Source organism: Musca domestica, unplaced genomic scaffold (assembly GCF_030504385.1).
Source record: "Musca domestica strain aabys unplaced genomic scaffold, Musca_domestica.polishedcontigs.V.1.1 21, whole genome shotgun sequence".
NCBI classification, from domain to species: Eukaryota; Metazoa; Arthropoda; class Insecta; order Diptera; family Muscidae; genus Musca; species Musca domestica.
In genome coordinates, this window is record NW_026712258.1 from 6,528,080 (window position 1) to 6,552,376 (window position 24,297).

The 24,297-nt window shown below is 34.8% G+C and overlaps 2 protein-coding genes across 3 annotated transcripts in view; one reads left to right on the plus strand and one right to left on the minus strand.

Annotated features, from left to right (window-relative positions):
- LOC101890117 (rabankyrin-5) overlaps positions 1–24,297 on the plus strand; it is a 55,396-nt gene that overhangs the window by 3,686 nt on the left and 27,413 nt on the right. The window contains exons 3-5 of the mRNA XM_059122838.1: positions 19,227–19,361; positions 19,417–19,511; positions 19,593–21,911. Of these exons, the coding sequence (XP_058978821.1) occupies positions 19,227–19,361; positions 19,417–19,511; positions 19,593–21,911 (2,549 nt within the window). The remainder of the gene's footprint in view (positions 1–19,226; positions 19,362–19,416; positions 19,512–19,592; positions 21,912–24,297) is intronic.
- Positions 408–8,430, minus strand: LOC105262399 (uncharacterized). Of its 2 annotated transcripts, XM_011297352.3 has the most exons (4): positions 7,620–8,430; positions 7,349–7,560; positions 804–1,018; positions 408–752 (listed from the first exon to the last, which is right to left on the minus strand). In XM_011297352.3, the coding sequence occupies exons 1-4, from the start codon at positions 7,640–7,642 to the stop codon at positions 564–566; spliced, it is 639 nt and encodes a 212-aa protein (XP_011295654.2). In that variant the 5' UTR covers positions 7,643–8,430; the 3' UTR covers positions 408–563. The 2 variants fall into 2 exon arrangements, 1 of the variants encoding a protein (XP_011295654.2); XR_002195383.2 differs by lacking the exons at positions 408–752; positions 7,349–7,560; positions 7,620–8,430 and adding an exon at positions 1,076–1,516 and having other exon boundaries at positions 879–1,018.

Below are 24,297 nucleotides of genomic sequence, written 5' to 3' on the forward strand. Positions count from 1 at the left end.
AACCAAACCATTTTTTTAATTGAAATGTTTTTGTTCATTTACGGAAATAGCGGTTCGGTTCAAAATTAGTTCGGTCCAACCATTAAATGGTTGAAGATTATTTCATGTAAATGTTGACTGCAACTGCGCCTCAAATAGTCCATGCGCTTAGTCCGATTTTTTATTTCTCTTTCCGACATTTCTCACGTATAAATACTTCAATCTTATCGAAGTTCACATTGTGCCTAAAATGTGAAAAAAGCGTGCGAAGAACTTCCTTAACAGATCATGTATTTTGATGTATGTAGAATATGTATATTCTATGATATTCAGGCGCTGTTGTTTTGTAAGACCATTCTTGACTAAGTTTTGGACAAAACTGTAAATGATATAGAAACAAAACGCGAAACGTATATATATAGCCTGGTTTTATTTTTCACAGTTTCGTAAAAACTTATCCTAACTTGTATTCATTGTACCATGAACAAACTGTTTCATTGGCTAAATGAAACGGGATTTGTCAATTATATAATACTTTATTTCAAAATTAGAAATAACAATAGATATTTCACTCAATTGAAAGTCTAAATAAATTTAGTAAGAAGAGCGAAAATAATTATGTGTTCTATTTTTGAATGTATAAAATACATTTTAGCAGAATTACACAAATTTCCTCGGCAATAGCAGTTCAAATTGTTTTTATTTTTGACACAGTCTTGCGGATATATTTCCTCAACAGTAAATTCCTCTTCCCAAAATCCGTTTCGTAGAACCTATAACATAGTTTTTAATTATAGTTGTTGTACATTGAATCTGATACTTACATGACGAGTTTGTCTTTGTGGAGCACATCCCAAAGTAAATGTATGTAGCGTAATTCCATTATTCAGGTACAGAGTATAGACTGTCCTTAGGCACATAGTAGAATAAGGACAATCGACGATAAACTGGTGAGATCCGTCAAAATGGGAGCATGGAGGTAATACATCGATGCCACTTGTTACTGAGCATCTAAAACATTGGATCGCTATAGTTGGACCTATTTTAAAATTGAAATTAGATTTGGGAGAATCTAAGCCTTTAAAACAATATGTACCAATTGTGAGAAACATTATAATAACTGTTTGCAAAATATGAATATTTTGGATGGGGATTGAATACATTTTTCCCAGCGCTGTTTCCCGATTAAGTGTTAATAGCACGAACAAAATTCTTGGATATTTTTTGTTATACTTATTCTTTTATATGACTAATAATGACACATGTCGACCTTTTTCTTATCGGGTACATTTTTATGTCTGAGTATTAAGTAAAGAGTGTATGATATTTCATACTTTTTGTTAGCGCAACGAAACCACATTGTTGAGTGATTTATAATTGGATGTTGAAATTGTATGAACCAAATTATGGATGTTATATTTATATTGAAATGACCAATGAAAGCGTGATAGTGTGATTTCTCTATATTTGGCTGGAAAACTACAAGTGGCTATCGTTAGAGCATTTCAGCATTTAAATGTGAATAAATCTTTTGTGTCTGTACCATCGCTCGTTATCGTGATACTGGTAGCGTAGCCCGACGTCAAGAAAGCGGACGGAAGAAAACAGCAACATCAGCAGAAACGGTTCGAAAAGTAAAGAAGCGACTTGATCGAAACCCGCGTCGCAGTGACCGAAAAATGGCTCGCAAGATTCCATTCGGCAAATATTGAAAATGAATTCGGGGTAAAGCCATTGAAATTCTAAAAAGTGCAGCAACTTACACCGCAACTGACAGAAAATAGAGTCAAAAGAGCTAAAAAGTTGTTTAGCTTGGGCGAAGGTAGTGAACTGCCGAATTTGGTTGTCTCCAATGAGAAAACATTCGTTGTCCAACAGTTTGTAAACAAGCAAAATGATCGTGTTTACTTACTAGGAATAACAATAGACATTCCACTCAATTGAAAGTCTAAATAAATTTAGCAAGAAGAGCGAAAATAATTCTGTGTTCTATTTATACCCTACACCACATAGTGGTAAGGGTATTATGTCTTTGTGCATTTTTTGCAACATGGAGAAGGAAATGAGATAGACCCATAGTTCCTTTTTGTGATCAGCTTAGAATCACATTTTATTTTTGTAAACAAAATGCAGGTCGCATTTATTATTCGATTGAGGTGAAATTTTCTAAATAACATTTGTTTAGCTCAAGGACGAACCCTATTGTAATTGGAGAAAATCGGCCCAAAACCTAGATATAGCTCCCATATATATCTTCATCCGATTTCAGGTTTATTGTGCACCAAATGGCTAATATTAGTCCAAATGGATTTTCGCACTTCAACCGAATTTAGCATAGAAGCAAGAATTTCAAATTTGCTCCCATATATATGTTTCATCCGATTTGGTGTTTAAATCGCCAACATTCGGAATATGCACTCTACCATAATCATATGTTGTACCAGGTATCTCATAGAGCTCAGAAATGCCCAATATAAACGTTTCTTTTACGAAAGCTCTACTAAATATGCATAGCGGTGTATGGTATCATATAGTCGGGCCCGCCCGACTTTTTAACTTTCCTTACTGGTTTTGAATGTATAAAATACATTTTAGCAAAATTAGACAAATTTCCTCGGCAATAGTAGTTCAAATTGTTTTTATTTACGACGCAGTCTTGCGGATGTATTTCCACAACAGAAAATTCCTATTCCCAAAATCCATTTCGAAGAACATATAACATAGCTTTGAATTATAATTGTTGTTGTACATTAAATCTAATACTTACATGACGAGTTTGTCTTTGTGGAGCACATCTCAAAGTAAATGTATGTAGCGTAATTCCATTATTCAGGTACATAGTATAGACTGTCCTTAGGCACATAGTAGAATAAGGACAATTGACGATAAACTGGTGAGATTAACTCCATATACTTTCTTCTGATTGTTATTTTCATCGATGCCACTTGTTACTGAGCATCTAAAACATTGGATCGATATTGTTGGACATATTTTAAAATTTAAATTAGATTTGGGGGAGTCTAAACACTTTAAATCAATATGTACCAATTGTGAGAAACATTATAATAACCGTTTGAGAAATATGAATATTTTGGATGGAGATTGAATACATTTTTCCCAGCGATGTTTCATGATTAAGTGTTAATAGCACGAACTAAATTGTTATACAGGGTTGATAGCACGAACAAATATATATATTTACAGGGTGAGATAAAAAAACTGCAACAATGTCAAACGCCATAATTCTTAAATTTCATTTTAAAAATGTCGGAAAAAGCAACATTTTAGAATAAGTTTAGATATCTTCGAATTGGTCACCTTTGGCACGAATTATGGCCTTCAAACGGCCAATTAAACCGTCACACGCTGCCCGAATATTGTTCTGCGGTATTTTGGCCCATTCCCGGCAAAGCGCTTGCTTGAGGTGATCGACACTTTGGTATTTTTTAGTGCCAACCTTGCTTTCCAAAATGCCCCAGACAATAGTCCAACGGATTGGTATCCGAAGATTTTGGTGGCCATTGTGCGATGGTGCTGAGTCATGTTGGAATTTCCAAGATCTGCGGCCAAAATGTTTGCGTGCCCAAGGCTTTAATACACGCTCCAGAATATTTTCGCGATAATATTCCGTATGTATTCTGATGCCACGGTCGATTAATACGAGCGGAGAGCGACCATCGTCTGTTATTGGCGGCCCACACCATCACCATGGCCGGCGCTTGAGCTCTGGTGGCCAACCGAAGGTGCACCTCTTTGGCAAGTAAACACGATTTTTTTATTTACAAACTGCTGGACAACGAATGTTTTCTCATCGGAGAAAACCAAATTCGGCAGTTCACCACTTTCGGCCAAGCGAAACAACCCTTTAGCTCTTTTGAGTCGATTTTCTTTCTGTTGCGATGTAAGTTATTGCACTTTTTGGAATTTCAATAGCTTTACCCCGAACTCATTTTTCAATATTTGCGGAATGGAATATTGCGAGCCATTTCCGAACCATTTCTGCTGATGTTGCTGTTTTCTTCCGTCCACTTTCTCGACTTCGGGCTACGAGCGATGTTACGAGACACAAAAGATTTATTCACATTTAAATGCTGGAGTGCTCTACCGATAGCCACTTGTGATTCTCCAGCCATATATAATGAAATCACCCTTGAATTCCATCATGAATAACTTTTTTCTGGAAAATTCTCAACAAAATGCTTTTTTACGCTTGTAAACAATATAATGAGCTGTCACTGGAATAATTATAACAACTGTTGGAGGAGTGGCTTAGAAATGAAAGCAGCCTAAAGTTAGTTTCAGTTTTTTCATGTCACCCTGTATATATAAAAATCAATTGTTGTTCGTTGGTAATGGAATCAGTTGAGAACGGCAGGACCGATTTGCCTTATTTTTTGTACAAACGTTCGTCATACCCCGAGTTAGGTTTTTAAGGAAAAAAATTGACCACTCCTACTTTTACGCCCACTATTACGATTTAACTAGAATCTACCCGGTGTGTGACCCCAAACCTACCCAACTTATTCCAGAAGATATTTAGGTTCAGCACGTTAAAGTACTTGAATTTTTAAACCTGAATCAGGGCTGCCAACAGCAAAAATCGTTAATTTTTCAGAAAAAATCGGCATAATCGGCATTTGCATTTTTAAAAATCGTCATTATTTTTTTCTACTGAACTTGCATTACACATTTTCAGTAATTCATTGTCAAATTTGGTATTAAAACAATTTGAGTTATTTAATTCCAGAATAAAGTATTCCTTTCAATTAATCATTCTCAAGTAAGTTTCTAATTTCAACGTTATTAAGGTTTACATAACAAAAAATTCGTTCCAAATTTGCCATTATCTTTTGTACGAAAATGGGATCCCAAAATGGGATCCGTTGGCAACCTTGTTGTGTGAAAGTTGATAATTTTATTTGTGCTCAGTCTTAAATAAAAAAAATATTTTAATTTGTGGCTATTTTAAGATAATTGTGCTTAAATATAAATTAATCTCTTCATAAGTATACATATACTTATTGGTGTACTTATTGATGTTTAAGTGTTTTGTGTTACTTACAAAATAATCTTGTAAATATTTTTTTGTCTAACAAGAAGCATTTCCCTATTCCATTTTGAACTAGCTTTTGTTTTTTCTGTTTTTCTATCATTTTTGTTTTGTTCTTTTGTGTATTTCATAAACAGAGTTGCCATCGTGCAATTTTATGAAAATTACGCGTCATTGATTATTAAGTCTATAGTATAAAATATTTTATTGCTGTTTAATAATTTTTAGTTTCTTTACTGCTTTATAAATTTTAACATATCTAAAATGTTCTGCTCGTATGATAATTGTACTAATCCCACAGACTCCGATAATACAATTTAATGTGCCTCAAACGGTCACATGCTATTTGCGCAGGAATTGATGCAAAAATAGCTGATGCACTCAATTTAGAATATAACGGACTAAGGTGGTGTTGTATAAAATGTCGTCATATAAGTGTAGAATTTTATAATTTCGCAAGGGATATTTCTTCTGAAATAGTTAGAGATATCTGGCATTTTTATCTCAGAATTTCTCATTTTAATTCAATTTTTGAAAAATTTCCCATACTGGATGAGTTACTGTCTTCTCAACTCGTGTCTGAACCGAAGCGTAAACGGCATTCTAAGAAGTCGTCGGCTAAGCCAGTGGCTTCAAATGCTCCAAACGCTACAGTCAGCGTACCCACACCGGTTTCTACTAATTGCGATGTAGAAACTGGTGGGACGAATTCGTATGCTGCTGTTGTGTCCGAAGTATGTATGCCAATCCCAACTGCCGTAGCAGATGTTGTCGCAGGACTTACTAATCCTTCCTTTGCAGCGAGTATATCTACTCCAACTCTAAGGAGGGGGAAACTTTAAAAGTTTCTTCCAATTGTACGAGCGAAGCTAGTTCATGGACTCCATCTCTTAGGAGAAAGGCAACCAGACAAACTTCCACAAGGACACCCTTACCGGCAACTACTTCAGCACAGACATTGCATTCTGGCAATAAACCATTGTCGATGGCCCCAGCTATGAAAATGGTTTTTGTCTATAGGTTTACACCAGACACTTCTACTGAAGACATTAATTATTATATTAAATCTGAATATTTTAAGAAATCATGAATTTTTTTTAAGAAGTTACAAACTTCGTTCGTCTTTCTCAGAAAGTAGATCATCTTTTAAAATTGTTGTTCCACCTGAAATTTTTGATAAAATAATATCGAATCGATCTCAATCTTTATCAATTAAATAATATAACTAATGCTTATAATAAAATACTAGATCTTGCATATGTTAACACTGCGCAATATTTCGATTTATTTAGAATCTCACCAGTATCGATTCCCGAAGATAATCATCACCCTACTTTCTGCATATCTATGTCTTATAGCAGCTTATTGAATCGCACAAATTCTTATGGTTCTAGACCCCCTAAAACATTTCTATACTATAAAAAACGAATTTTGGTCAACTAAATTCACTACTGTCTTCCGTAGATTGGGTCTCCCTATGTACTTCCAAAAATTGTATTGATTACGAACTTAGCATCGAGAAATTTTATGAAACGTTAAATAAATATATAATAGAATGTGTCCCTAAAATTCAGAAAAGTTGTTCAAATAAGTCACCATGGATAACATGTGCGTTGATGAGGTTGAAGAACTTGAAGAATAAGCTTTTCCGTAAATTTAAAAAATCGGTATCTGAATTTGACTGCGCTAATTACTCTATTTCAAGGTCTAAGTACACTATAGAGTCTCGTAGATTGTATAAAAACTACCTTGATAAAATTAAAAAAAATTTAAAACTAATCCAAAATCGTTTGGCCTTCTTGATTTCACCGTTGTACTTGTTGAAGTCTGATTTGTAAGCCTCCCAGTCCGTACCCAGTTTGGTCATGTTGGCCCTATTGTAAAGGCGTCTGTTTATCGTCCTGAGCTGGGCTAGGTCTTTCGACCACCAGGCAGGTTGGCACCTTTTTTCCAGGAAGGTAAGCGGACAAGCTCTTTCATAGTTCCCAATCAGGATTTTAGTTAACAAATTCGTCCTCATGGGAGGTGTAGTCTACCGGGAGAAAACCAGTAGATCTCAGCTTCCATGCAGTGTGCTCCGCAAATTTATCCCATCAAGTCTTTCTCGGGTTCCTATGCGGTTTTTGATGCAATCCCTCTACCGATACCTGGAATGGTTTCTTCCGACGATCCGAAAAGGAACAATCGGTGGATACTTTCCAGCTCACTATGAGTGACTCATCCAAGTTAGTAAGGGTGAGATCTTTTGAAAAGTTGCCTCATTTCCCCTGTTACATATTTTGAGATTATGTGTTAAAATAAAATAAAAAATGGACTCACCTCTTGCGTTCGTATCCTTACTGCCCCATTGAAAATGGTGAGCTTTAGCATCACATCCAACGACGAGATTGCCTCTGCTTCCCAGCTCCGTGAACAGCCTCTCTACTACTTCGCTTGGCGGGTCGGGGTACTCAAAGGGTAGGTAGATGGAGCCAACAAAGAGTACCCTTCCGGCTCGTGCTTCCATCCTAACCGCCGTGGTGTCTCCTCCGCTGAAATTGCTGAGGAAGATTAAATTTAAGTTCTTTTTAGCGACGATACACGTTCTAACCTTATCTCCATTGGAGGTAGCATAGGTTATGAAACGCTCACTCCTAGCTCAGTCACTCTATTTTTGACTATATAAGGTTCCTGGACTTCAAACTTGGTGAGGGACAAGAGAAGTTCAGCTGCAGCAGCCTGCAGATGCAGATTAATCTGCACAACGTTGAGCAGCTGCGGCTTTCTTCCTCTTACTTCGACATCGGCGTTAGACGGAATCGAATTCATCCTGTGCCAAAGTGCAGCTTTCCCGCACGAGCCTGAAGGTAGTCCTGGCCAGCTGTATCAATAGATACTTTGACGACCAGGCCTCCCCCATCCGTGCTTGAGCCGACTCTCCGTACTGAGGTTGGGATTTTGATCCGTATGTTACCAAGCAATTGTTTGTATCACTTGTTCTGCCTATATTAGAATATGCTTCAGTCGTATGAGATCCTAATTATGCCATCTACTCCTATAAAATTGAATCGGTGCAAAAACAATTTCTGCTTTTTGCGCTGAGGGATTTTCATTGGAACAGGGGCTTTGCATTACCGCCCTATACTAGCAGACTAAAATTAATTCGATTACCTACATTAAAAAGTAGACTATTATGTTCAATACCATAATGGCGTATAGAATCTTAAATGGTAACGTGCCTTCGGACTCTCTTATTTCCTCTTTCAGAATTAATATCCCATTTAGATTAAGTAGGTATTGTCAGTTTTTAAATATTGAGTTTCACCGAACTAATTACTCTATGGGTGAACCTATAAGTAGAACGTGTCTAGACTTCAATTCTTTGTATGATGTCATAGATTTCGGTACTAGTATTGACATAATAAAATCTAGAATAATTATGTATCTAAATGAGTAGCAATAGATTTTTTTCTATTTTCTGTAGCTGGTATTTCAATGCCTACTAATTTTCCACCATGGTACGGATCATGATGAGTACGCGATCCCTACGTAATGGGGAGGTCGCCCCCACGGTGGGTTGGGGTGGGAAAGAGTGGCGTTGGGAACGTTCGAAAGAAAAAATCCCCACGTTTCATTTCAAAACTTGAAAATGTTAACTCCCTAAGCTCGGATTCTGAAGATTGTTCATCAGATTCTAAAATTAAAGTGTGCACATTTTTAGAAATGTCTAGCAAAAAGAATTATTTCTCTTCTTATTACACTTCCAGTATCAAAAAGTCTTAATCACTAAAACAATTTTAAATTAAAATCAAATAGTTCCAATATTTGAGTTGCAAGTTCTATATAAAAAGTCACGCACTAATTTTGAAGTGAAGTCTGGTAAACTTTTAAGTACAGAATATGTAGTATAGAAGTTTCTGCTGCCTACTATATATCTACGGGTACCTTGAGGTTCTATCGGTTATAGGAGACCTTGAGGTCTTTTGTTGACTATAAGAGACCTTGAGGTCTTTTTTTTCTATTGACAATAGAAGAGCCTGAGATTCCTATTAGCTATAGAAGAGCCTGAGGTCCCCTATTGGCTATAGAAGAGCCCGAAGTCTCCTATTGCTATAGAACAGCCTGATGTCTATGGGCAATAGGAGATCTTAAGGTTTTCTATTGGTTGTAGGAGACCTTGATGTCTTTTACACGTTGAGTGCCACCGTACAATCTCAAAATATATTAGTTTTAGGGAATCGCTTAAAACGCTAGTAAATCAATTTGATTATTTATATTGCGAATTTAGGTTGATTCTTTTTGAAATAGTCTTACTATTTACATTGAGAATATACTTAAAATAAGGCATATGTATTTTATTTAGATGTTCTAAAATGAATTAAGCAACTTTTAATTACGTATTGAATTCTAATGGAAGAAAATTTGTGTCGACCGTTAAGATATCGTCATTTTTGAACATGAAATTGGCAAAATCGGGTTTTTATATTTTTGGAGTGAAAAATAGTCAAAATGCCGATAAATCGGCAAAAATGGCAGCCCTGGCACGAAGCTTTAACCAGATTAGCAGCATACAAACATCCACATGTACTACAACAACAACAACATTATTTTTCCCTGTGCCAGGCTGAATAGTACTCAGTCTAACGCGGTCTCAGAAGTCATGGAAGGATTTAGAATTAATACTGTTCTAGGAGGCCATCCAATTCCCACCGCAGTTTTAGAGCTGTGCCGACAAACCCAGAACATCTGCCCAGCTTCTGGCACAGGGCACATGACACGCTGCACCTATTTCGCTGAATGACTAAAGGTGAAAGAACATAAAAAGCTTTTTTGAATGGCTTAAGTCATAGGCTGGCTTCTTCGTAAAGAAACAAACGAGTTTAAGGTTGATCTAGTTCTGTTTCGGGCCTAGGCTCCATTGTTCTTTTTCCAAAGAAGCCAGACGAAGACTTAAGCCAGTCAGAAAAGCGTTTTATGTATTCTCACCTTAAGTCTCGAAGCGACTTTGCCAGTGTTATCTCCTTTGCCTTAATCCAACGTTCCACACGATGATGATAGGTACACAATAAAATAAATTGTCAATCAAACGTCTGACCAAGATACATCTCAAATCCACATCAGCCTCAGCTAATAACGAGTTTAATTCGAAGTGATTTAGGATTATAATACATTTTCCTAATTTGCGTTATTACTGCTGCCAAATTTGAAACAAAGGGTTGCAAATATTAGATCATGTATATTGTACCTGATCGCAATAATTAATAAAGGAAACTCACTAACCAACATATAATCAATTAATGAAGTCGATCTTCTGCCTAGATCAAAATGTGTTGTTTTTGAATTGCCTTAGAAATTTTTAACAAATTATAGTTAAAATCTTCCTATATGGCAATGTTATAATACTCGGAAAATATGTCCACATGAAGATGTTCAAATTCATACAATTTTTTTTTGTTTACAAGAACATCTCTTATACTATAGATTTTCAATAGATGATTCATCAAAAATTTATTTACATGCTGGCTGAGATATTTGTAACACATTACATTGCAATAATGTATAGCCAGATATGGATAGTGTACATTACATATGTCAAACTGCAAAATTTCTTATAATTTCACTGTTCCATAGCTAGTCTGCGTTATGACAAATTCCAAGTGGATTTGACTCGTTTCTTACTCGTTAATGAACCAAGACCTCATAAGAGTTTTGTTTGATAATTTTGAATCCTACTCCCCTCCCCTCACATTCCCACCCCTGCCGACCGAGGGGGCGACCTCCCTTTACTCAGGGATCGCGTACACATAATGGTCCGCATCATAATGGGAATTAGTAGGAAATTGAAAACCAGCTACAGAATCTAATTCATCATCTAGTATGTCAAATAATAAAACATGCATTTTAATTGTTTAAAAGTAAGATATTACCATTTAATATTTTTAGTACAAACATGGAGTTCGACATAATACGTCTGCTTTTAAGTGTAGGCAAACTAATTAATTATAGCCTGCTAGCATAAGAAGGCAAAACAAAATTACTATTCCAATGTAAACCTCGTAAGAAAAATAGCAGAAATTGTTTTTGCACGGATTCTATCCCCAAATGAATATTCAGTTGATAATGAATGACCGTCAATATTATATTACAACTAGCTGATGAATTTAGATTCTGTAGCTGGTTTTCAATTTCCTACTATATTCCCATTGTGATGCAGATCATGATGTGTACGCGATCCCTTCGTAAGGGGAGGTCGCCCCCTCGCTCGGCAGGGGTAGGAATGTGAGGCGTGGGAACGTTCGATAAAAAAATATCAGAGAAGAAGATCTGGAGAAGCACATATGCTTACATTTGCTTGAATTTAAATCCGTACAATTTAACCTGCTCCATTGAAAAAGGCTATCCAAATCGTTTTGAAGTAAACTAGCTTGTTTATCTCAGTTATGGGAAATGAATAATTTAACATCATCTGCGTACATTAACAATTTCGAGTAATTTAGGGAATTAGGTAAATCGTTGATAAATAAAAGAAAGAGGGTCGGTCCAAGGTGACTTCCTTGCGGAACACCCGATGGAACGTTAATTGATTTGGATAGATACCCTTCAAACAAAACTAGTTGTGATCTATCTTGTAAGTAAGATGATATCCAGTTGACTAAGTTTTGTGTTAAGAGTTCATGGTTAACCCTATCAAAAGCTTTATTAAAATCAGTATAAATGATTTCAGTTTGTTTACGCTGAATAGATCCTTTTATTACTGTTGACGAAATTGTATAAGATTTGTTGTAGTAAACCACTACGAAAACCATGCTGATTTGGACTCAATATAGATTGAATTTTCAGTGAAATTACTGCAGTAACTAATTTTTAGAACAATTTTGGAATGGCACTTAATTTTCAGGCACAACGATTTTGAAAGAAGATCTACTTTCAAAAATTGCAGATCGGAGCTTATAACATCTCAAAAAGTAATCTCCCTCAATTTTTGATTTTATGTAATAGCTTATGTCATCGGCCGTTGTTTCGGGTGCAAACCTTGTCGCAAATATCATTTTCATGGCGGGAGCCATAGATTAGATAATGATCTTTGGACAGGTTGAGTTTTGTCAGTAACAGTCTCAGGACGATCACTAGATATGGGAAGTGATAATTCCTGAATGTCATGAGTGGATTTTTTTTTCGAACGTTCCCACGCCTCACATTCCCACCCCTGCCGACCGAGGGGGCGACCTCCCTTTACGAAGGGATCGCGTACACATCATGATCCGCATCATAATGGGAATTCAGTAGGAAATTAAAAACCAGCTACAGAATCTAATTCATCAGCTAGTTTGTCAAATAATAAAACATGTATGTTAATTGTTTAAAAATAAAATTATTCTAGATTTAATAACTTCTAAACTCATACAAAAATCTACATTACAATACACAGAATTAAAGTCAACACACATTTTATTAAGAGATTCACCCATTGAATAATTCGTGCGGTGAAAATCAGTATATAATAATTGGTAGTATCTACTAGATCTAAAAGGAACATTAATTCTAATAGATGAGATTAGGAAATCTGAAGGTATATAACCATTTAATATTTTTAGTACAAACATGGAGTTCAACATAATACGTCTGCTTTTAAGTGTAGGCAATCTAATTAATTTTAGCCTGCCAGCATAAGAAGGCAAAACAAAATCACTATTCCAATGTAAACCTCGTAAGGCAAATAGCAGAAATTGTTTTTGCACGGATTCTATTTTATCTGATTATATTGCATATTGAGGATCCCATACAACAGAACCATATTCCAATATAGGTCTAACAAGAGACGTAAATAACTGTTTTGTTATATATGGATCAGAAAATTCTTTGGCGTTTAACAAAACCTAAAACACCATTTGCTTTATTTACCATTGTTATTACATGGCTATTAAAATTTAATTTTGGATCCATCAAGAGGCCTAGATCGACAAATGAATCTATAGTTGATAATGAATGACCGTCAATATTATATTGTAATATCAGAGAAGAAGATCTGGAGAAGCACATATGCCTACATTTGCTTAAATTTAACTCCATACAATTTAACTTGCACCATTTAAAAAGGCTATCTAAATCGTTTTGAAGTAAACTGGCTCGTTTATCACAATTATGGGAAATGAATAATTTAACATCATCTGCGTACATTAACAATTTCGAGTAATTTATGGAATTAGGTAAATCGTTGATAAATAAAAGAAAGAGGACCGGTCCAAGGTGACTTCCTTGCGGAACACCCGTTGGAACGTTAATCGTTTTGGATAGATACCCTTCAAACAAAACTAGTTGTGATCTATCTTTTAAGTACGATGATATCCATTTGACTAAGTTTGTGTTGAAACCCATATAATTTACTTTATATATTAGGAGTTCATGGTTAACCCTATCAAAAGCTTTACTAAAATCAGTATAAATTCTATCAGTTTGTTTACACTGAACAAATCCTTTTATTACTGTTGACGTAAATTGTATAAGATTTGTTGTAGTTGAAAGAACACTACGAAAACCATGCTGATATGGACTCAATATAGATTGAATTTTCTGTGAAATTACTGCAGTAATTTTTCAAACAATTTTGGTATGGCACTTAATTTTGCAATTCCTCTATAATTTGACACATTAGTAAGACTACCAGACTTATGTAAAGGTATAATATAAGATTTTTTCCAGAAAGTAGGAAAGTGACCAAATTTCAGTGAATAATTAAACAATATAGTTAACGGAAGTGCTAATGTTTCTGAACAATATTTAAGAATTATATTAGGTATGCCATCCGGTCCTGGACATTTAATCGATTTTAAACTACGCAGACTATTGTACACATCCTGACGTTGTAGAAAAGGCATGCAAATTTGATCAGCCTGTGATAACTTATAAGGATACGAATCTTTAATTTGGCAAGATGTACTGGAATATGTTGTGGCAAAAAATCTGCGAAACATTCAGCAATATCTGTGCCTGTGACAAATTCTTTATTGTTATATTTCAATACTGAGGGCTTTGAGGAAACTTTTCGTTTTAGATTAACAAAATTATAAAAAGATTTAGGATTGGATTTAAAATTATTTTTAATCTTGTCTAGGTAAAGATTATACAATCTACGAGACTCTAAAGTATATTTAGATCTAGCAACAGAGTAATTAGTGTAGTCTATTGTTAAGCCTGATTTTTTTATATCTACGAAAAAGCTTATTTTTAGAGTTTTTTTAAACTTGATAACTCAGAGGTTATCCATGGATATTTATTTGAATTTTTAACTCTAGTGGTTGGAACACATTCCAGTTTAAATCTATTTAAAATATCATAAAATTTATCAATTACATATTCTAAATCTTTATGGCTGTTACACAGGCACACAGAACGAGACGTTTTCTTAGAAACCTCACTATCAATACTCATAACATCAGGATTATTTACCCCTTTATTTATATCGCTGTTAATTGCCGGAACTCGGAGTGTAACAACGCTGGCATACGCGACTGTTCACGCCCAGTTTCAGTTGTATCAGTGGTCTTAACTGAAACCGGTTGTGGAACAGTGTTCTCCACAGAATATTTTGCCATCAACCCAAGAATTGTGTAACTCTTTTTTCAGCTGTGTAATATGTATTATCCGATCAGCGTAGTTTTTTGCCAGCATTAATCTTGGAGGAGTTAGGTTAAAATTGAAGTTATTGCTGGTGCAGGATTACTTTTCATTTATTATATTTTAATATATTTTTTCCATTAATAATATGTTTATTAAGTCTAAATTCCTAATATACACATATACATACATTATAATTATATAAGTATGTATCATAAAATAACTATAGGATCTTTATCTAAAGTTGAATGAGAGGGCCGATATGCAATTTTTGACAGACCATCTTACAAGAAGTATCTATTGATTCGTTTTTGATAGGGGCTTTTGAAATCGGCTCAACATCAAAATCGTTTGGATATTGAGTCATTTCTACGTATTTTTAGCAGATCTTTCATTGTGGGCCATTTTTACAAAACTTTGTGGTAAACTACAGTTCACATAATAATGTTATGAACATATATTACTGAACGTAAATATCATGTAATTGTTTTTTGTGATAATTTAAGTTCAAAATCATAGTAAGGAGAAAACATTGTTTGAAAAAACGTCCCGATATTATATTCACGTGTTCTAATTTCAGAGTTTTTCAATACTATAACTCAAAATTAATATAAACCAGTAAATAAAGTCTACACCACTTGGCTAATTTAGTAGAGCTCCGCATAACAATTAAAAGTTTCTATGGGAGAATTCAATCATACACGCTATGATTATAATTATAATTTAAAGTTCAAAGGATTAAATATGCCGAAGCATTTGTATCTTTTAAATTCGGACTTGTATTGCCCATTTGGTGCACAATTAATTTGAAATGGGATCAAAATATATATGGGAGCTATATCCAAATCGGAATCGGAAATCTCGGAATCAAATCGGAATCTCGATAGAATTTGGCAAAGATATTTCTGAGCTGTATTTGATATATTTCCCTGAATATCGTTGTTACGGATTCCATATTACGGCTATAGGTAACACATATAACAAATCGTATAAACAGTATATATGGGAGCTATATACTAGCTTCTAGACTCAATTCGGTCGTAAATTCCATCCCATTTGGACAAATATTAGACGTTTGGTGGACAATAAAATGTAAATCGGACGAAGTTATGTGTGGGAGCTATATCTAAATCTGAACCGATCTCGATAAAATTTAGCAAATGTATTTCTGAGCTGTATTTGATATATTTCCCCAAATATTGTTGTTACAGAGTGCATATTACGGCAGCGGAGGATTGGTTGTAAGTGCAAAATTCCATACTATTCGGGTTTTATTTTGCCTGTTACAAACAAATGCACAAAGACATAATAACCTGAACACCTTGTGGTGTAGGGTATAAAAAGAAGACAATGACTTAGAAACCAAAAGATGTTTAGAATTGTTTTGAAAAATAAAAACAGAATATTTTCAAATTCAATGATTGGAAAACACGTCCATTGCGAGACGTGCATTAAAGATATTCGCCAGGTTTTACATGAATTGAAAGATAGAACTGTTTAGATCGTATTTTTTAAAGAAAATCCATCCACCATTTTTCTCGCTGTTTAACTGATTTTAAAAATGAGGGAAAATATTGAATAAATGAAAACAACTTGTTGCATGCAAATTTGACAGGAAGCGGGCATAGCCTCTGGGCTGTACTTCTGTAGTTTTTCAAAGCTGTTCTACCTCCTTATTGTATCATGGTATTTATAAGCTCTTTTATAATTTCTGGAAATTTTGATGTTATGAGTTTCTACTGCATAAAGGCTTTAGGTTGTATCACAACGAGGATCTGAAAAAGAATATGTCGTAAACATATAATACAAAATTTAAGATCATAAAAAATTAAAAAAATATATATTTATCGCCTATATAAAATTAAGTAATAACTGCAAAATTAACAAAATATTTCTTTTGAAAATCAAAACAAATAAAATCGCGATCTTTTTTTTTTTGTTTTTCTACTTACCAATAAAATGATTCGAAAGTGAAATAATTAGAATTTTTATATGGAACTAGCTGGCCCGGTCCGCGTTGCCGGCCCGTAGTTTTTGTCTATTATGCATATTTGTCAAAGCATAATTATTCACAGATATGACTGTTATAAGTGTTCACGTACTGGTCGATTAATTTTTAGTTTTTAGTCAAATGAGCAGTAATTTTGAATTTACTGTATTTTGTACACCTCATAATTGTGAGCTGAATGATTTAAGAATAGCCAAAGTTAATTACTTTTTTAAACCCATTAGCACCTCAGATTGTGCATTAGAGTCCTCATAAGTCCCCCTAACCATATCGGTCTGTTTGTCCGCCAAAAGGTGGACTTGAGGGGGTACTATTACATAGAGAAATTCTAAAATTTGTAAATATGTTGAAATTTTTGTGTAAGATTTTTACCCCCCAAATACACATTTTTAGCTAAATCCTTTGAAATATGGTAAAATCAGGAAGTATCTTCATATGGGCACTACTACAAAACATCGACCTACATTGAAAATTTTCTTCACCCCTTATAATCCAAGATGACAAATAGAGGCCAAAAATATAGCAGAAAAACATAGCATGTCATACCGAAAAAAATCACGTGATTTAAATAAGTAAAAATAGTTTTATCCACCTCATAATTGACGGCAGACTGATTTCAGAATAGTCAAATATAATTACTATTTTACACCCATTACCGTAACAAGGGAACTAATTTTATTGTCATTTAAATTGTAAATTGGAGACACCATAAAGTCCATATTTTTCATCATGGTATAATTCAATGACGATTCAACAAATATTCGGTCCCGTGCTACTTTCTTATATTTGTAATTTGTTCATGTTTTCACAATTTATTTCATATAGATGTACATCCCAAATATACGTTCCCAACCAATATTCTCTTGGGGGTTACAAATTCAATAGAATACAAATTTTTCTTTTCTGACCACACATTAGATGATGGGGATACTCTAATGTGGGGACTTTACTTAAATAAATTCCTATGTGCCAAATATCTGTATGATGGTTCCCTACCCCAAGGTAGCATATATACAATTTTTTAGCCAAATCAATTGATGAATGTGGTCAAGACCAATATGGGCCCTACTCCGAAAATTTTATGCGAAGAGGCTCTCTACCCCCTTAGAAACAAGATGCCAAATAAGGGCCAAAAAAAGAAGAAAGTTGCCAAGACCCCAAAAATAGCCTAAATCATACGATGGTTATATATTATCGATATCATGACCTGCAAAAGCGATTTAAGCTTTCTTGAATGTTTGGGAAGAATTTCTGGAAGGATAGAAATCCTTTTCTTATTAAAAGTCCCATTCGCTCTACTATTTTGCACCCTTTATATTTGGTATTTTACTAATTGAACTCCCAAAAAATTTTGCACTTTGAGCTCTCATTGGACGGATTATTGTCACATGAATGAAGTAGGTCCACGCTTTGAAATGAGCCCCATTAGTCTTTTTCGGTCATTTTTGTTTGTTTAAATGTGTGCGCATCTTCCAGCTGAAGCACGATGTAGGCTCTGGAGTTGAAAGGTAGATGTCAGTTAACATCGTATTTCGCACTTATTTCATTTTTTTGGTGAAAAATTGTATATAGTGAACAATTATTCTTTATTTTGTTCACAAAAAATGCACTGAATTCAATATGATAAGACAAATTGAAAAAAATGACAAAAGAAGAATAACAAATTGAAAAAATCTTCAACTTCTTCGATGATTTTTTACAGCAACTGTCTAAAGATCCTTACAAAGTTTGTCAATAGAATGTACTTTTATTTTAAAATTCAATTCCATTGAAAATTTTTTTCGATATTTTCCCGATTTGAGAATTTTTGCAATGAGATATCTTTTTCGTGATTTTTTAGAGATTTTGAAAAAGTAATTATCTTTTAACTTTGGTGTGATCACGTTAAATTATTTCGATGTCATATATTCCGTTTCGGCACCACATAATTCGGTACTACACTTCCATGTAACCCGCCATCAATTTCAGTTCTCAAGAAATCAAGTAAATTAAATAATTCAAAAATAAAATATAAAAAACACTACAAATGTACATTGGATATTATCCTTTTCAGATAGGAGACAATTCCGAATTTGTATGTATCATTAAAATCAGTTCAACGGTTCTTAAGTTATAAGCGTAGTAACTAACACAACTTTCTTTTATATATAAGATGTATAGTTAGATTAAATGTAGGCGTGTTCAGTTCCTCAGCCCCCAAACAAATACTTAGGGTTGGAGGGAAGGTCCACAGTATCTCGTGTAATAATTTTTAAACCAATATCTTCATTATTTGGGAAATATAAGGATTTTAGATAAATCGGAATAGTGGGTCTTTCTTTAAAGACCTAACTTGGGGTATGACGAACGTTTGTACAAAAAATTATGCAAATCGGTCCAGCCGTTTTCAACTGATTCCATTACCAACAAACAACAATTGATTTTTATATATATAGATAATTCGAATAACAAGGAAAAAAAATCGAATTTCAAATGTAGTTTTACGAATTGCAATAAAATGTTTCGAATTACAAATGGATTTTCAAATACAATTTTCACAAATACTTAAAAAACTACCAAACAATGTTAAGTTATGTTATATTTTTAATATTTTAGTTGACGGAGATAGTTAACAGTATTGCTGAGCAAGGTCACTTGCCATTACAAATGGCACTAATGAGTAAGAGTTTGCCGATAGCTCAAACACTCGTGAAGAACGGAGCAGCGAACATAAACGCCTACGATGCTGAGGTAAAAGTGTAACCATGTTGATATGGTTTTGAATATATTGCTTATTCACTTCTAGGGCTCAACAATACTTATTGATGCAATTAAAAGGGGCGATAAGTTCTCAGCCGAGTTCTTGTTGGAAAGAAATTGTGATTTGAACCTTGCTTCCAGGTAGGAAAGAATGCTTAATGCTCGATTTAGAATGCTTTTTTTTATTGATTTTATTTTATTTAATAAAAACCGGATTTACAGGTTGACAGCTGATACAGCTCTACACGTTGTCTGTGCCTACAATCCAAAAAACACCGACCCAGTAGTGTTTTCCAATATGGTTGATATTGGGAAATTAATAATTAATATGAAACCAGATGTTAATATACAGAATCGTCTTGGACAGACTCCACTACATGTTGCTATTGATTCAGGAAATATTGAAATGCAAAATGTTTTATTACGTGTAAATAATATTGACATTAACTTGCGAACTATTGACGAGAGGTGTTGTTTGGAGTCGAGTCTATCGAACGGAACCGAATGGGGCATAGAGTTTGCAAGCAAACTGCTTGAATTGGGGGCCAGAGCAAATCCTTTAAAATCTGAGAGTCATGATAATTTATTGCAAGTTCTAGCCAATAAAAGCTTGGAATGTTCGGCTATTTTCCTTGCAGACCATGCTAATTTAAATCATATTAACCGTCTTGGATTAACTACCATGCATATATCAGCTGAAAAAAATCTAAAAAAACTGACTGAAAAATTATTAGAAACTGGGGCTTCGCCAAATATTCAAACAAGCGTAGCAGAACTCAAATCTCCATTGCATGTTGCAGTGGAGCACAATTCTACTGAATTCATAGAAGCATACGTTGAATTTTCTCTAAAATATAACGGGAATGAGGAGAGCAAATTTAGCGATGTTTGTGAAATGCCTAATTTTAATTTAAAAAATGTAAATGGAGATTCTCCCTTAAGTTTGAGTCTACTTTTAAATCGTAGAGAATTGGTTCCCTTATTAATTAAAGGAGGCGCAGATGTAAATGCTCGCAACGGACAAGATATGACATTGTTACACCAGGCTATTTTAAATCATGACTCAGATATCGCAGTGTTTTTATTGCAACAAGGGGCGGATATGAATGCATTGACTGGAGAGCAAGAATCACCGTTGCAATTGGCAATACATTGTCGTTTGCCCCAAGTTGTCGATGCGTTATGTACGCGAGGTGTGGCTCTTAGTGCACCAAATAACAAGGGAGACCCTCCGTTGTGGACGGCCTTAGAACTGGAATACGAAGATGTCGCACAAGTGTTAGTTCGACATGGAGTTGATACAGATTGCTGGGGTCCTGGCCCCGATGGATGTCAGCAGACTTTATTGCATAGAGCTATAGACGAAAATAAAGAATCTATTGCAATATTTCTTATCCACAGTCAATGCGATCTTGATTCACCCAGACAACCAGGACCTAAAGGAGAAGGAGGGGACGAGGCAACAGATAAGGCTTCGCCTTTACACTTGTGCGCGCAATGGGGTCTTGTTAAGGTTCTTCAAAACCTGATCGACCATGGCGCAAATGTAAATTCTTTGGATGCAGAAAATAAAACGCCACTACATGTTGCCATAGAGAACCAACACGAAAAAATTATATCAATTCTTCTTTGCCACCCCGGAATCGATTTGAAAATTCGTGATAAATGTGGTAATACACCGTTCGCTACAGCTTTAACGATACGAAACCACAGAGCAGCACAACGGATTTTAGATCGCTTACCAAATGCAGCTGAACAAATGGACTCCAGAGGACGAAATTTTCTTCATTTAGCTATAATGAAGGATGATTTGGAAAGTGTTCTGTTTTTACTCGCCATACAAGTGGACGTAAACTCCAGAGTGCACGATGCGAATCAGTCTACGCCTTTACATTTGGCGGCTACCTCTCGCAATGAAATGATAACAAGAAACTTGATATTGGCTGAAGCTCGCGTAAATGAAAGAGATGCTATGCAAAAGACGCCATTGCATATTGCGGCAGAACGTTGCAATCTTGCGGCTGTTTCGGCGCTTTTACAAAATGGAGCAGACTTTGACGCAGTCGACGGAGAAGGCAACAATGCCTTACATATTGCAGTTCGTTGTGGTCACCTGAGTGTCGTTCGTGAGCTCTTAATAGAATCCAGTGTCAATGCGGAAACCATAAACAATAAGGGCCGAAATCCCCTTCACGAACTTTGCCGAACAGGGGAAGATAATAATGCTGCAGCCATTTGTGATCTTTTCATTGAGTGCATGCCTAAATATCCCATAAATGCACCGGACATGGATGGAAACACTCCCTTATTGCTCGCATTTATGCGTGGTCAAGCTCCTCTCTGTAAAGTACTAGTGAAAAACGGAGCTTGTCTAGGAACCGAGAATCGTGAAGGTATCAGCATATTCAACTTTAAACTAGCAACTGACCAACTTTTACACAAACTTCTTGACCAATTACCGCAAGAGTCCCCTTGGTCGGAATCCGATCTATGCCAAGAATGTAATACTAAATTTTCCCTTACAATGAGAAAGCACCATTGGTAAGTACTACTATTAACAATAAAAATTTTTGATGAATAATGGAAAAACAAGCAAATAAGGAAAATACAGAAGTCGAACGAGATTTATACTATGTATATGATACCCTCACAACCCCACGTTTATATTGGAAAATTTAGGCAGACATTTGTGTCTGAACACACACACACATATCTTGAACTTGTTAGCAGTTTTTTTTACAGCGAATCTTTAAAGGTCCTTAAGGAGTTTGCTAATAGAATGCGCCATTATTTTGTAATTCGATTCCATTAAAAAAAAAACCTCGATTTTTTCCCGATTTTAGAATTTTTTTTTATAATTCAAGGTGAACAACAAATACCATGTGAAATTGTTATCCGAAGTTAAATATACAACAAGCAGGCTTAATTTTAGTGCATTCACATACAAATTTGTATCCGAATTAAATTTCATTATTAGGATTTCTTTGTTTTTTGCATTTTCAATAAAAAAAAATTGTCAATATTGAAAATGTTCAACTTTGAGATTCTTTACACCCGACGTATTTGGATAACATCCATATAAATGCATGTGTTTAACTTCTGTGATAAAATACGTCCACCGGGTACTTCGAATTTTATATAATTTAAAATCAAAAAAAAAGCAGCTAAGTTTAGCCGGGCTTCCTTTTATACCCACCACCATTCGGATGTAACTTGAATAATTTCAAAAGAAAAAAAAACCTTCAAAAAATACCGTTCAAATAGGAATCTTTATATGGAGGCTATACGAAGACGTGGTGCTGGATAAGTAATTTTCTGTCATAGACTGTAGCACCGATTCCGAAACTAAAATACGAAATTTGACGCAATTCCGGTAAATAATGTTGCGAAAATCATGTAAATACCGAATATCTAGGGGTAGCGTAGTTACGATGAACTCCTTGTGTAGAATTTCAAACAATTCCATTGAAAAATGTGGTTACAAAAATCAGGGGTACCGTGGACCTTTATAGACAATTCTCTTCCAGGGATTAAAATACTCACAAAGAACTCCTTGTGTAGAATTTCGACATTTCCATTGTAAAAAGTTCCTAAAATCATCAAAATATTGAATCAATTATCAAAATATCGTTTTATGACATCGATATCGACTTCGAGCTTGACCTGCCTGCACACAAAAGACGGATCTGTGCAAAATTTTTGCTTCCTATCTTAAGAAGAAATTACTTACTATTTTCTTGCACATGGAAATTCCAAAAGTTATACACTCCATGTAAATAAAAGAGATGTTTCAACTAGTTAATGGTTGGATATTCACACTGATTGCTGGCACGGAATCGTTTCACTGCTCGTAGTTTGTCTTTAATCGACAAAACATATGATAAAAGTACTATAGTGTAACATTACAAAACAAAACATATTAATCAACTATTGTCGAGAATTGACGTGCCCCACGGTTTTATTTTAGTCTATATGTTTATAATTCCTACGACTATATCTATTTTATTATTTTTTGGTTTTTAGTGCATTTATCTTAAACATTGCAATGTATGTTTAACATAAAAGCTTTTAATTTAAAAAGATTTTTATCTATTTTTTATTTTCTAGTTTATAAAAACTAATTTCGCATTCTGTTTAATTCATTCAGTTCTTCATTATTGCAAGGTTTCATACCCGTTACTTTATTGCAATCAAACTCCTCTATACGTAGCAAAGATCATATTCTTCTAAGAGCCACATAGACTTGACCTTCTTCAAACAGTTTCGCACCTAAGTATACGACTGCGTGATCCACGGTGCGACCCTGCATTTTATGTGTTGTAGAAGCCTATGATAGTATTAAAGGCAACATTCTTCTTTCAGGCGTCCCGTAATTGTACTATTGTAATTGTATGGCTTTCGAGTGTATAAGATGTACTCCGTCTCTTGCGAAATCAATTCGGACGAAAGGAACATCTGTAGCATACATCTGCATTCGACAAAATTGCATCATTTACTAATCTTTTTGAAACGTCAATATTGGACCGTAGCATGACTTTTGCCCCCACAAATATTTCCAGTTCCGCTGGTAAACCCCTTAGTTTTGTTGATATCAGCTGGTATTATATTATACCGAATATCGGGAGGTACCGTTGTATGGGGGTTATACGAAAACGTGAACCGATATGGCCCATTTACGAACTTAACCTGCCCACTTGTAAACTATGCATGTATGCAAAATTTTAGCCTTCTTTCTCAATTCGTTCGAAAGCGTGATTACAACAGACAGACTGACATCGCTAGATCGTCTTAGAATTTTAAGCATGAACCAGAATATATAAACTTTGTAGGGTCTATTATGAATATTTCGAGCAGTTACAAACAGAATTACAAAGTTAATATACCCTTCATAGAATGGTGGAGGGACGTGGTGAGCTAAATAAAACGT

What these genes read in the sequence shown, in the direction of transcription:
- LOC105262399 (XM_011297352.3), bottom strand. Translation starts at nt 7,642, where the DNA reads ATGCTACCTCCAATGGAGATAAG. An exon ending in CTACCTCCAATGGAGATAAG is followed by an intron (nt 7,561 to 7,619) that starts GTTAGAACGTGT and finishes CAGCAATTTCAG; the next exon opens with CGGAGGAGACACCACGGCGG. An exon ending in TAAGGATACGAACGCAAGAG is followed by an intron (nt 1,019 to 7,348) that starts GTGAGTCCATTT and finishes ATTTTAAAATAG; the next exon opens with GTCCAACTATAGCGATCCAA.